At 33.0% G+C, this 15,655-nt stretch overlaps 1 protein-coding gene across 1 annotated transcript; it reads left to right on the top strand.

Annotated features, from left to right (window-relative positions):
* Window positions 1-6,441: 6,441 nt before the first annotated feature.
* LOC141714096 (uncharacterized) lies at window positions 6,442-15,430 on the top strand. The gene is made up of 2 exons (XM_074517636.1): window positions 6,442-6,852; window positions 14,612-15,430. Exons 1-2 carry the CDS (start codon window positions 6,442-6,444, stop codon window positions 15,428-15,430), a joined length of 1,230 nt encoding a protein of 409 aa, XP_074373737.1.
* The last annotated feature ends 225 nt before the right edge of the window (window positions 15,431-15,655 follow it).

The following is a 15,655-nucleotide window of genomic DNA, read 5'->3' as shown; positions in this document are numbered from 1 at the left end:
GACTTGCTGAGAAAATAGTCAGAGTCGGGGTTGTATCTCTTAGGGAAGTTAGAATTTTCTATGAAGATGGGTCTTTCACCTTCCTTGGCAGTGATTTAATGGATTCTCTTTCTCCCACAGAAATTAAGAAAATAATAAGTTTGTTAAAGGATAAGGATACTACTACAAGGGCATGGAGATCAGTTATAGCTGAGTGGTTGATTACAAGGGAGGAAACAAGAAAAAAAATAAGGTTGAATCTGAAGAAAGAGTGAGGAAATTGAGATGTTCATAAAAAGATCAGAAGAGCTCAAGGCCAAAGGAATGAGGAGAATCTCTAAGGATGGGAATTTTCTAAACATCAAAGCTGGTGGATTCTCAAGATTTAGGATTGATTTACTAGACAGTGGTTATCCAAAGGTAGCAAGACAAAAACTTGTAGAAGCTCTAAGTGGGACACCTATAATAGAAGAACTTGAGATTCTTGATCACTTAAATGATGTTCTTAGAGAAGAAGCAGAAATAAAAATTGTCTTTACCTGATACTTGTAACCATACAAACTCTGTAAATTTCCTAATGTATAAAAAGTTGTAATTATATCAAGCTTTATGTATTAATTTTATTTTCCATTTTTTTAACTTTTGGTTAGTCTTGTTAACATGCATGAATTTGTGTTAAGCAATCTTCTCACAAATTGGGGGAGATTGTTGTGCAAGACATGCCTGTACTTTAACAAGACTAAGTCAAATTGACAACCCTAAGTAAGTTGTATTATAATCTTAGTTTGCATTTGTACTTGTAATATTTAAAGTCTGTAAAAATGTAAAAGAGCATAATGGAATCTTTTTGTTTAAACAGTATCAAGCCTAAGGATTCTATCTGGAAAAAGATCAAGAAGATCATGCCTCATAAGAATTATGAAGAAGCTTGGAGTTGAATAAATCTGTTTGGATAAAAGTACTCTAAGTCTAAGATCTCTACAAGTCACAGATTTAGTGTTATAGAGAAGTCACTCGAGAACTCCAAATGACTTATCGAGAAGTCAGGAAAGCTTATAGAGAACTCACAGAGATATATCGATAAGCCTAATTGAAGACATGAAGATTGGAGATATCGACAAGTCATTTCTTCACTAGAGAACTCAGAGTTATCGACAAGTCAACATTCATTAGAGAACTCTGAGTTATCGATAAGTAAAATTCCACCAGAGAACTTAGAGATATCGATAAGCCAAAATTCACTAGAGAACTCTAAGTTATCGACAAGTCAAATTTGACTAGAAAACTCTGAGTTATCGATAAGTCAATAAGTCACTAGAGAACTCAGAGATATGGATAATTCAAAGTGAATATATGAAGACTAGAGATCTCGACAAGCCAAATTCTCTTATAGAGAACTCGGAGACTGCTAAAAGTCAAATTAACTATGGAGTACTAGAGATCTCGATAAGCCAATATACTTATCGAGATGTCAAGTTCTCTATAGACCAAATGGAGATCTCGAGGTAAAATATCAAAGTACAAATTTGCATACTAGTTCAATATCCAAGATTCACAATCAACAAACAATCCAAACAGCTGGATTGACAAGTCTACAAAAAGCAGCTTGAAGAATGTGCAAGATCAATGGTGAAGATTAACTGACAAAGGAATATCAAAATAAATGCATTATGATAAGATATGCTAATCCAGAATTAGAAGATAAAATTTTCCTAAAATAGAAATGACAAGTGACAGTTTACTAAAGTTAATAGCATGTCTTATTGTACACTGTGTAAACCAGCAGTTAACTAAATTATAAAGTTAACATTGGTCCTTTAGTCAGTTGTAAAAATTTAGATAGAAAATCTTGTAACACTCTCAAGAAGAAGCTAAGCTCTTTATCAACAAAGAGCCTAGAAATTTTGTAGCAATATATTCTTAATTTTAATATAAAATTAAGTGAGTTTTGAAAAGATCTGTGTTCTTTATTATTGCATATTTAATTTCTGCTGTAACACATTTCACTACATGATTTAATTTACTTTGTTCAACTATAAAAAGCTCAAGAAAAGCATAAAAAGGTAAAACACATTCACCTCATTCTGTGTGTTATTCATTTCCTCACAATTATTTTTTTATAGTTACTTGATAACACTGTATATTATTTTTCTAAAATTAAATATTTTCAATTTGATGAATTTTTTTAAATATTAGTTGAATTTGTTAATCCTTTCAAAATATCGGCTAATATTAATTTTTTTATTTAGATAGCATAATATGGATTAAATCAAATAGTACATGCATTATAGTAGTAACCATTTTTCAAATAAAAAATAGTTGTACAATATTTTTCTACAATAAATATTTTTTTTGTAAATTTATTATTGTTAATTTTAATTTTTTTTTCTTCAAAATATTGAATTATATACTTTTTCAAGTTTAATATATATATATATTTAATATATAATTTAAGTTTTATTGAGTCATTATTTTTAGTTCAGTACGGGAGTCCATATATGTTCTACAAGTACAATAGTATAAAATTTTTTGTAAAACGTATTATAATGTGAATCATTTTCTACAAATATCATTATTTTAATAAATATCTTGCAAATCTCATGCATTTGAAAAGTTGAACATTGCAGAACATATGATTTTATAAAACAAGATCAGTTTAAAGAACATACGTATTCACATTATAGAACACGTAAATATTCAACTTACTCAACATTAATGATATAACACCATAACACACGTTTATATCATGTATTTTATTGTTTTAGTTTTTAAATTATTAGAAATATAAAACCTGAACCATTAGATTGGATTGTAATATAAAGTTAGGATTTTGGACTGCACAATTCCACAAAAAAATAGGGACTTTATGTATATGATTACTTATAATAACCATATCAAATTGAATAATTGGGATTTGTCTTACAAATATTTGAATATAAATATATTTTTAATTAAATAATGCAATGAATAAACTATTTTTTTATGAAAAAACATCATATGTCTTACCATTTTTTAAATAACATGTTAATGAAAATTATTAATTTTACTTTATAGTTGTAGTTTAATTTTTTCTAAAGAGAATGAAAAAATAGGACTTTAGGAGCACCTCTTTATAAATTCACCATCATTGAATCATATTTTAAACCTAATTTTTTTTTAAAGTGAAACATTAATAAATAAACCGATTTAGTATATCTTCGTAGTTTTAACGGAGCTTGTGACATTGCATGTCAAATTTTGAATATATTTAAATATTGGGTCAAGTTCCAGATGTAATAATGTAAAACCAATCAGTTAGTAATTTTGATACATAATATCAATTGACTTGATCGTATAAAGACCTCAAAAATATTAATTTTTATTAATATAAGATATTATAAAATTTATCCTTATTGGTAAGATATTCTCGTCGAACTCGTAATTTAAATTTATTAAACTTAAATAGTGATTATGTATTTTCGACTGGGTCATGTAGTCAAATTTCGAGTATTTTTTCAAAATGGTAAAATTCTGATTTTGAAGCTAGTAATTTTGATAAATAATATCAATTGACTTGATTCTATAAATACCTTAAAGATATTAATTTTTATCAATATAAGATATCACAAAACTTTTCTTTGTTGGTAAGATTTTCTGGTCTAACTCGTAATTCAAATTAAACATAGGCAGTAACGTGGTATTTACGGGCAGGTCATTTAGTCAAATTCGAATATTTTTTAAAAAATGGGTCAAGTTCTAATTTTGAATTCGAAAAAAATCGAAATACGCTAATTATAACTTATATAAATATGTAGTACACATATATATTATTTATATAAGTGTATCTCTTTTCAACATATAAAAAATTAATTATATGTACAATTTATTTTTTATTATAAATATATTAAAAATATATGAGACATACTTTTTAAATTAAAAATTGTTTAATAAATAAGGGAATGGTCTGTTTATATGTTATACTTAACTTTATTATATCTCAAATTCAATTATTCAAAACTAACTTTACAAATATTTTAGTAATTATGTTTAAAGTTAAATAAATTGTCGTTATTTACGTGTAACAGCCCGCACTTCCGGACTATTAACTCCAAATTAAAACTAATACAATATACAATGATTAATTCAAAATTCTATTACAAAGATCACTATTACAAACGCGCAGCTAAAAGTGGAAGCCCAAAGGTCAATCTACTCCAATTCTAAGTCCTCGAACTCCAATGCTATCCAACTCGAATCTTAGACGAAACCTAAAATTGTAAGAATGAGCTATACAACCCAGCAAGAGACCAATCGATCCAACTAGTTGACCAAGTAACAAAATACTTTCGATACACATTCTTATTTTTATTCTTATTCGATACACACAATACACATAACACATAAACAACAATAATTTGAAATCCATAATTCATGTCACGACCACTACAACCCGGTGATAACGGTCCTAAATTTTCAGAAAACTGTCACTACAATTCGGTGACTGCGGTCCTAAGTTCTTATTCGATATTTTCACAAACCATGGCACAAATCAAATATCTTAAATTATCGCCGAGACACACAATGCATACACAACAATACATATACTCTAACACATAATAATTTTAAATATATCATCACTTATCCCATGTTTTGATAATCAATATAATTGCATAACATACAATTTTGAAAACACTAGAAAGATCGATCGAAAACTTACCTCAAATACTGGTCAGATCTGAATTTACTCTTTTTGACCTTCTAAACGACAGTTTCTTGAAAAATACAAAACACGAAAGTTATAGAGAACGAAAAGATCTTTCCGAAAAGTCCAGGATCATTGAATTTTGCCTCACGATGAATTTTTTATGAATTTTACAAGACTACTGTTTTATGCTGAGAAGAGCCCTGCGAATTTTATGAATAAAACGAGGAAGACGAATAGGATCTATTTATAAGTTATCCATATTAGAATCTGATCCAAATTTTAGTCCCATTACTCTAATCCAATTTTAAATCCTAATCTTTATCTAATTTTAATACTTTTTTCTATTATTCTATTATTAATCGAATTCTAAAAATTACGGGATATTACATATTACCCTCCTTAAAAAGAATTTGGTCCCCAAATTCACAAAAATCCTAAAGATCGAGACACGTCTACCCCATTTACCCCATGATCTACCAAAGATCAAACTATGGTCCACAAGATCGATACCTAGGGAATGTATTAGTCCCATACCTAACACATTTCGAAGGACAGCCTGCTCTGATACCAACTACAACAGCCCACACTTCCGGACTATTAACTCCAAATTAAAACTAATACAATATACAAGGATTAATCCAAAATTCTATTACAAAGATCACTATTACAAACGCGCAGCTAAAAGCGGAAGCCCAAAGGTCAATCTACTCCAATTCTAAGTCCTCGAACTCCAATGCTATCCAACTCGAATCTTAGACGAAACCTGAAATTATAAGAATGAGTTATACAGCCCAGCAAGAGACCAATCGATCCAACTAGTTGACCAAGTAACATGGACACATATAACAAAATATGATATGATATACGACATACGAAACAAATACTTTCGATACACATTCTTATTCTTATTCAATACACATAACACATAAATAACGATAATTCAAAATCCATAATTCATGCCACGACCACTACAACCCGGTGATAACGGTCCTAAATTTTCACAAAACTGTCACTACAATCCGGTGACTGCGGTCCTAAGTTCTTTTTCGATATTTTAACATATCATGGCACAAATCAAAGATTCAGAATTATCATCTAGACACCACAGAGATACAATAATACGTATAATTTAAGACATAATACTCTCAAATATATAATCACTTAGCTCAAGTTTTGATAATCAAATATACACGTATCACACGCAGAGGCGGAAGGAGTGGGGGGCTGGGGGGTCCATTGCCCCTCCAAAATTGCATAGTATCTTGTTTATAGTATGTATATTTTGCTTGTAATTTAATTTGGCCCACCCAAAAAAAAAGTAAGTATCTTATTTTTTTGACTTAAAAGTAATTGGGCCTTAAGAAAAAAACACTCAGCCCACACCACATGTAGACCACTATTATTCTATCAATATAAAAAACTAAGTGGATAACATCACAGATAGAAAGTTAGAGCAAAATCAAAAAGTAAAAGAAGAAAAGCAAGCAGCTCTCGGGTTTTGCCTCACGGGAAAAATAATCTAACCCTCTCGGTACAACACTCATCAAACCCATCTTGATGATCTTCTAGTTCTTCTCAATTATGAGTGGGTTAGTTATCCTAAACTTTAAAGTTTAAGTTTTTACTTCATTGTTATTATTTAATGTATAATGTAATTGCTTAATTAGAATTTATATTTGATAAATAATATAATTGCTTAATCGAGTATGTGCTTATTTCAATCATCTTTTTACTAAATTGAGTTAGTGTCTTTGTTTGGTTCAAATATATTTAGGTTAATGGATAAATATGTAATTAAGAGACCGAGAAATTCGGTTGATTCTACTCCAAATACAACTCCTATTGTCTCTATTCCTACTATTACGCAAAGTGTTAATGTGCCAAACAACTCTAATTCGGCGAGTGATACAAATGAAATTGTAAGTGACTCAAGAAAGCATAAATCAATTGAAGAATATGATGTTGGAATTAGAGATAGAAGCCGAAGAGAGTATATTTCTAAAGGTGCTTGTCAACCATTTCAACACCACTTTCCAACAACTCAATTTGGGAAATCAGCGAGAGCCTTTAGAGATGAATGGTTCAAAATCAAATCTTATGATTGGTTGGAGTATAGTGTATCAAAAGATGCGGCTTATTGCTTTTATTGTTATCTTTTTAAGTCTAATGGAAATCGGTGCGGAGATGATGTATTTATAAAAAAAGGATTTAAAAATTAGAAGAAAGCAATAGAAAAATTCAATGATCATATTGGTGGAACTAGTTGCCCACATAATTATGCTCGGTTACAATTTGAAGCTTTCAAAAATCAAAGACAAAGTGTGTCTCATTTGCTATCATCTACAAGTGTAAGTCATATGTCATAGCCTATTTGTATATTCGAGGATTCAACTCAACTCAAATAAGAATGTAATAAGTAAATAGTGGAACTACCATCAGAGAGATCTCGCAAAGTAATATCTGTCAAAGGATTCAGAGACAAGGTTCATCTACAGACTTGAGGAATTAATTCACTGGAAGAAGTTCAAGAAATTGATCATGCCTCAGTGATATAAGTCAAGATCGTGGATTTAATCAAGTGACAGAGATCTCGTCAGAGTATCAATTAATTACAAGGATTTAATCTGAAGAAAATCAAAGTGTCAGAGTCAAGACATGAAGAAACGTCACGGAAGTTAGTCACTCATGAACCAGACAGTACATCGAGTGTCAACGTTGAAGTGGTGGAATTGATTCATAATTTTCAGTGATTTTCAGAAGATTTGCAGAAGAATGGTTGCTGCTCAAGACTAGAATTAATTCTCTATTAATTAATTAATTCATCTAATTTAATTAAGAAAATAAATTATATCTGCGAAGAATAATTTATTTATTAATTGAATTAATTGATTAATTAATTCTGAATTAATTTTAGGAATTTTCAGAAGTTTAATTGGATTAAATTCAAATCTTAAATCAGCAAGACAAATGGAAATGAACTAGCATGACAATCTGGATTGTCATACCGATTGTCATGCTAGGCCATTTTCCATTGTCATACCGAAAGTTACTCTAGGAGGATAATTGTCTTGCTAGTTCATTCTGATTGTCATGCTAGTTCATTCTGATTGTCATGCTAGTTCATTCAGATTGTCTTGCTAGTTCATTCAATTGTCTCACCGAAAGTCTTGCCAGCTATAGGATTGTCATGCCAAGTCAATTCTATTCGTTTGCTGATTTAAAAAGAAGCAGAGAAGCAGCAACTTATTATCCAATTAAGAACACAGAAGTCAAGAAACAAGGCAGAAAAGAAAATCAAGAAGAAATATTTCATCTTTTCATCTGCATACTTCAAGATTAAATTTCTAGATTGTAAAGTTAAATCCAATCCACTAGAAATCTTTATCTTGCTCTTGTGTATCAATCTAGCGGATTAAAATCCCTAGAACTTAATCTCAAATCGCGTTTAGCATTTGATTCTAATTATTGCAAAAATAGAAAAAGTTCATGTCGAATTTATTCTAGATTTGTGATAATTGATTTGAGATTAATACCTTGTAATCGATACAGTTGTTGTAACACCTTTCAAGTTTAATAATATTTTTATTTAACTTGAATTTTGTTTCACATTTTTTATTCCGCATTTAATTCGATTATTCGGTACTGTTTGTATTCAACCCCCCCTTCTACAAACACATTGGGACCTAACAATTGGTATCAGAGCCTTCTGATTAACGAACAAATCAAGATCCTAGACTTTTGTGATTTTTCAACTCCTTGAATTTTTATTTATTCAAAAATTCATAATGACTTCACATAAAGTTGGAACCGTTAAAATTCCACAATTTGATAAAGAGAATTATATCATGTGGAAGAAGAAGATGCTATTATTTTTACAAGTTGCAAATCCCAAATATTCAAACTTGTTAAAGAAGGGTATAAAAACTCCGATGGTTATTGAACCGGAGGTAATAATAGATGGTGTGGTGACTACTGAAGCTAGAACCTATCCAAAAGAGCCTGAAGATTTTACTCCTGCTGAGAAGGAAGAAGCCTCCTTGGATGCCAGCCTTCAATTAATATTAATTGATTCCCTTGATCCCTTGATGAACAGACATGTGATGAACTGTAAAAATTCCAAACACATGTGGGAAACTATTGAGGTGATTAATGAAGGCACAGAGGAAGTTAGGGAGAACAAGTTGGAAATCCTAACCTCTGAATATGAACATTTCAAATCAAATCCAGGAGAAGGAATTACTGAAGTGTTTGAGAGGTACAATGCGTTGATCAACAACCTGAACATCAATGGAAAGTATTATTCAATCAGGGAGGTCAACAAAAAGTTCCTTTTAACACTGCTAGCTCATCTTGAACATAGAATCACTGCCATTAGAGAAGCTAGAGATCTGAGTGAGATTTCTTTGGACAGGCTCTATGGAGTGTTAAAAACTTATGAGTTGGAGCAGATTCAACAGAAGGAAGTCTACGGGAATGATAGAATGGTCAGCACATCTACTGCACTTGTAGCTGAAGGTCAACAACAACAACAATCTCAACAGTTAGAAAGAATGGTACAGTTTTCCAAGGGTGAGGAAAATGAGTTAGTAGCAGAATATGATCCTCCTACTACAAATCAATCAAGTGATGATTTTTATTCCTTGGAAGAGCTGGAGCAATTGGAAGATGAATCAATGGCCCAAATTGTCAAGAGATTCTCCCATGTCAGATTCAGGAGGAATCCCAAGCTTAAGTACAAGTCCAACTACAACAAATTCCAGAAAGGTGGATCTTCATCCTCTAACACCAGCAGTGGTGGGTACAAAACAGGGATGGTTGATCGAAGCACCATTAGATGCTATAACTGCAATGAGTTGGGACACTTTGCCACAGAATGTAGGAAGCCAAAGCAAGTAAGAAAGAACTCTGAAAGGGCTTATCTGGCAAAGGGAAGAAGCTGGGATGATACTGACAGTGAAGATGAAGATGAAGGAAATCTTGCTCTTATGGCTATTGATGGAAAAGCTTCATCGTCAAGAATAGAGGTAAAACTTTCTGATGCTGAAATGGTTTATCATCTAAGAGGTAACTTAGATTGTGCACGTCGTGATAATGAACTGTTAAGTTTACAGATCACAGACCTTGAGAAAGAGGTCAATGAATTAAGACTTGTGCACATTAATCAAGACAAATTAAAAGAACAGGTATCTTTTCTAGAGAATAGAGTTGACTGTTATAGAAAACTCGAAACTATTCTCAAAGACAAGATCACCGGTCTTGAGACTAAGGTTAGAGCCTACTTCAATTCTTGTTCGAAGGCTAAAGAGTTCTACAGTAAGCAAGCTGTTAATCAAACATCTGGAATAGGTTATGATTACAATGCTGCTATTGGAGAATTAGGCATAAACTCCCCTCCCCATGTCTGTGCTAAAGGGAGGGAAGTACCACATGTGCTTAAGGGTGTTGATGAACCCCTCTATAAAGCATCAATTGCTGAACCATTTGATGCGACCTCTTCTATTATTCAAGAAGAAATACGTGCTGAGGATCATGCTAATGAGAAGATTGTTTCCAAGTCAAGTGAGTCGAAAGTTCCAGTCAAAGTTGTGAAAGCAACTGAGACTAAATCAGACACACATGAGTTGGATAACAATAATGCCATGTCTACCATGCATAAATTGCCTGCTGTTAATCACTCTCATAAAGCATGTGGTGTTGCTAATTGTATGTCTTGTGCTTTTAATATGATGTATGCTTATTTTAATGGTAAGCATGTGTCTAATGATAAGACTACTCCTCGTCAGCATGTGAATAACAAGAAGCATGATAGGTCTAAGACTGCTAGTCCTTCTAAGGCTAGAAAGGAGACATTTGTGCCTAAGCTTAAACAGAAATTTGTTAAGGCTGTTTACAAGGTCAAATGTTCAGTCATTGAGAAAGTTGAGACAATTAAAATTAAAAATGTTGTTTTGCCTGACAAAGGACAATTCTACAAGTATGCCGAGCTCAACCAAGTTTGGGTTCCGAAGAAGGTCTAATCCATTTGTAGTGCAGGGCATTAAATAAGTATAACCGGTAGTGTGGATTCTTGACAGTGGATCATCAAGACATATGACCGGAGATAGAGCCCTGCTATCAAATATGGTTGAGAAAGCTGGCCCCCTGGTTACCTTTGGAGATAACAGCAAAGGTTTATCTGAGGGATATGGCTGTTTGCAAGCTGGGAATGTTATCATTGTAATTTTGTATATTGTGCTAGGTTATTATCAGGAAGCAGTATCCAACATATAGCACCAGTGACGAGACTTGGGAATATTACGACATATCAAGCACCTGCTGCACATTACACTTGGAATTGTACTCTAGTAAGATGTGTACAAGTGTACTCCTGATTGGTGAGTTAAAAGAGGAAGTCAGTACACCACAGTTCATGGACTTTGCAGCTGCATATCTATTGGACTATGCAATCTCTTCTTCACAATCTCACTTCAGGTTGGTATGAACTAGTATACTGCTCAAGCAATCATCAAGGACATGGTATGGCACTCTAACAGAAGTTATAATTTTATATGAATAAGTAGAGGCGTCATATTAATAACTATCTTATCACTAGGCACAATCATATTGTTTTATATGTGCAGTGGTATATTGATTATGCAACATAACAATTAGTATCTAAAGTACTTGACAAGTATCGGTCAATGATATGTTGTTAACATTATGTTGCAGATATTTGTAAGCTTTTGACATGAATGAGAATTACTTAGACTTTACCCTAAGTGATCAATGTTTTATCAAAAACTCATTCATTTTGAAAAACAAAAATTAAACTTCTTTCTACATTAGTGATTTCTTATTTCATGTAAAATCTTTTGAAATCACTATTGTAAATCATTTTCTCTCTATTGCCATATGTTCTATGATACAGGTTCAGTCTCCAATGACTTTCTTTCATTGACAGTCATGAGGTTGAAAACCCACAACGTCTATCCCAGACTGTAAAGACAAACACAAAAACAGAACCAACCAACACTCTCTTACCACTAAATATAGTATGAATGAGCGTGAGGGAGATAGTGCCTAGTGCACCACATAAGGAAGGTTCTGTAGTCAACCCAGTAGCTCTGTCTCCTACATAGATGAGTAGTATTTAAACCGAGACAACTGCTAGCCCCCATACATCTTCTCAAAAAGATGTAATGGCTGAAAAGGCTCAAAAACAGTTACTAGATTCATTCTCTCAACAGTGTGAGTCTATTGAATTTTGCCTGTCGGCCAAGGTATCCGATGTAGTGTCACCACTTCAAACATAATCAATTCTTGATGCACAAGGAGAGGTTACACACACAAAGGATGAGTTGACGGAAACAAGAGTTTCGACCATTTTAAGGTCAGATTCGATTGTTCAAGGTTCGTTAGTGGACCAATTGCCTTTACAGGTGTTAGGAGAGGATACTGATCCAAAAGCCATATGTCAGTGGTCAGTGTCTACCTCCCCAGGCTTAAATCCCCTGGATGCATCTGCGGATAGTGGATCTGACATAGGTGCAGATCGGCAACTTGTTGACAATGATTCAGATATTACCTGATAAGTCACAAGGAAATGTCTTCACAGACATTAGAAGGGAACTTTGATCTTTATGTTAAATTCTTTGGATCATTGTTTACCTTCCCAGAATTCAAATCTGGAACCCTAAAAGGGAAACTAGCAACTTGTAAATTATGACTCAGATTCATCTGACGAGTTTAACAAGGATGGGGATTTGTGAACTCCCATTGCACCACCTGTGACCTCCTTTAAGGATGGCTAAGGTGATTTTCCTTGCAGGTACAACTGGATTATGGAGCTATGAGAGAAGAGTGATACACTTGTGAGAATGAGTGTAAACACGAGTGGAGAGAAGAGTGATACACTTGTGAGAATGAGTGTAAACACGAGTGGAGAGAAGAGTGAAACACATGTGAGGTACACTAAAACAGGATCACACACTCACAGTGAGGAAGAAAGAGAAACTACTTGTTATTTCTTTTCCAACCAAGTGAAATATGAGAACTCCTTCAGATGACGGCATACATTCCTTCTTTAAGGGGGAGATAGAAGCTTAAGTAATAGTTTGGAGGATTCCTCAACTAAGGGGGAGAAATAGCAGGGAGTAAGAAAAAGATCCTACATGTACACTACACCACACCATTGTTGTTTGTAACTACGGATCCTATTGTACGGGAGAGGTGGTAAACACAAGGTGATTTTCTGATAAGGGAAGAAGCTGTTAGGGGAGTACCATTGGTTTTTATCTGCGGATCCTATTGTACGGGAGAGGTGGTAAAACGAAGGTGATCTTCTTTAATCAGTTGATTCTCATAGGGGGAGAAGCAAGATATATGGGCTTCTCAACAGGAAATGTGGTTGTACAAATGAAGATGAAACTACTTGAAGATATGTTCAGTCTAGAGGAACATCTACTTGGAATCTGGAAAATGTTAAATCTCATCCAGAAATTTCTGCTATTTACTTTGCATGTATGTTTATATCTTTTTCTTATTTGTTAGTTGAGTTATCCTCTAGGTATTTGTGTGTTATTGTCTAACAAACAAATAGGGGGAGATTGTAAGTCATATGTCATAGCCTATTTGTATATTCGAGGATTCAACTCAACTCAAATAAGAATGTAATAAGTAAATAGTGGAACTACCATCAGAGAGATCTCGCAAAGTAATATCTGTCAAAGGATTCAGAGACAAGGTTCATCTACAGACTTGAGGAATTAATTCACTGGAAGAAGTTCAAGAAATTGATCATGCCTCAGTGATATAAGTCAAGATCGTGGATTTAATCAAGTGACAGAGATCTCGTCAGAGTATCAATTAATTACAAGGATTTAATCTGAAGAAAATCAAAGTGTCAGAGTCAAGACATGAAGAAACGTCACGGAAGTTAGTCACTCATGAACCAGACAGTACATCGAGTGTCAACGTTGAAGTGGTGGAATTGATTCATAATTTTCAGTGATTTTCAGAAGATTTGCAGAAGAATGGTTGCTGCTCAAGACTAGAATTAATTCTCTATTAATTAATTAATTCATCTAATTTAATTAAGAAAATAAATTATATCTGCGAAGAATAATTTATTTATTAATTGAATTAATTGATTAATTAATTCTGAATTAATTTTAGGAATTTTCAGAAGTTTAATTGGATTAAATTCAAATCTTAAATCAGCAAGACAAATGGAAATGAACTAGCATGACAATCTGGATTGTCATACCGATTGTCATGCTAGGCCATTTTCCATTGTCATACCGAAAGTTACTCTAGGAGGATAATTGTCTTGCTAGTTCATTCTGATTGTCATGCTAGTTCATTCTGATTGTCTTGCTAGTTCATTCAATTGTCTCACCGAAAGTCTTGCCAGCTATAGGATTGTCATGCCAAGTCAATTCTATTCGTTTGCTGATTTAAAAAGAAGCAGAGAAGCAGCAACTTATTATCCAATTAAGAACACAGAAGTCAAGAAACAAGGCAGAAAAGAAAATCAAGAAGAAATATTTCATCTTTTCATCTGCATACTTCAAGATTAAATTTCTAGATTGTAAAGTTAAATCCAATCCACTAGAAATCTTTATCTTGCTCTTGTGTATCAATCTAGCGGATTAAAATCCCTAGAACTTAATCTCAAATCGCGTTTAGCATTTGATTCTAATTATTGCAAAAATAGAAAAAGTTCATGTCGAATTTATTCTAGATTTGTGATAATTGATTTGAGATTAATACCTTGTAATCGATACAGTTGTTGTAACACCTTTCAAGTTTAATAATATTTTTATTTAACTTGAATTTTGTTTCACATTTTTTATTCCGCATTTAATTCGATTATTCGGTACTGTTTGTATTCAACCCCCCCTTCTACAAACACATTGGGACCTAACAACAAGTCGTGAGAAAGAAGTGGCTTATCACACTCGTTTAAAGGCAACTTTGGATGTAAGTTCAATTTTATTAAGACAAGGTTTACCTTTTCGTGGGCATGATGAGTCCTCATCCTCTACAAATAGAGGAAATTTTCTTGAGTTTCTTGAATGGTACAGCACAAGGAATAAAGAGATATCAAAAGTTGTTGCTCAAAATGCTCCAGGAAATAATCAAATGACTTCTCCTTTGATTCAAAAGCAAATGGCCAATGCTTGTGCCATGGAGACTACACTTACAATCTTGAATGATATTGGTGATAGTTTGTTTACTATTTTAGTTGATGAATCTCGTGACATCTCCGTGAAAGAGCAAATGTCGGTGGTTCTTAGATATGTAAACAGGTATGGAGAAGTTATTGAACGCTTTTTAGCAATGGTTCATGTAGCAGATACATCGTCAAAATGTTTGAAAGATGCCATCGATGCCTTATTTTCCAAACATGGTTTATCTTTGTTAAGATTGAGAGGTCAAGGATATGATGGTGCTTCAAATATGCGAGGACAATTTCATGGATTAAAGTCACTCATCTTGAAAGAAAATCATTCTGCTTGGTATGTTCATTGTTTTGCACATCAACTTCAATTAGTAATTGTTGTCGTTGCCAAAACAAACCGAGTTGTTAGTGATTTATTTAGTCTTATTAGCTTGATTGTAAACATGAGTGGATCTTCTTGTAAACGGGTTGACCATCTTCGACAAAGTGAACATGATCGTATAATTGAACGTCTTGAGACCGGAGAAATTAGTAGTGGTAAAGGAAAAAATCAAGCAACTAGATTGGTAAGGCCATGGACACGAGATGGGGATCTCACTATATAACTTTGTTACGTTTGCACTCATTGTGACCTTCGGTAATAGAAGTGCTTGAAAACGTATTTGATGATGGTAGTAATAGTGACACACGGGGTATGTCCAAAACCTTGTTAATTTGGATGGAGAGCTATGACTTTGTGTTTATTTTTCACTTGATGAAAAATATATTGGGATACACAAATGATTTGTCAAATTTGCTACAACAAAGAGATCAAAATATTGTGTAAGTTA

The sequence above is a fragment of the Apium graveolens genome, chromosome 3 (assembly GCF_009905375.1).
Source record: "Apium graveolens cultivar Ventura chromosome 3, ASM990537v1, whole genome shotgun sequence".
Taxonomy (NCBI): Eukaryota; Viridiplantae; Streptophyta; class Magnoliopsida; order Apiales; family Apiaceae; genus Apium; species Apium graveolens.
This window is presented reverse-complemented; position numbering and strand designations above follow the sequence as displayed.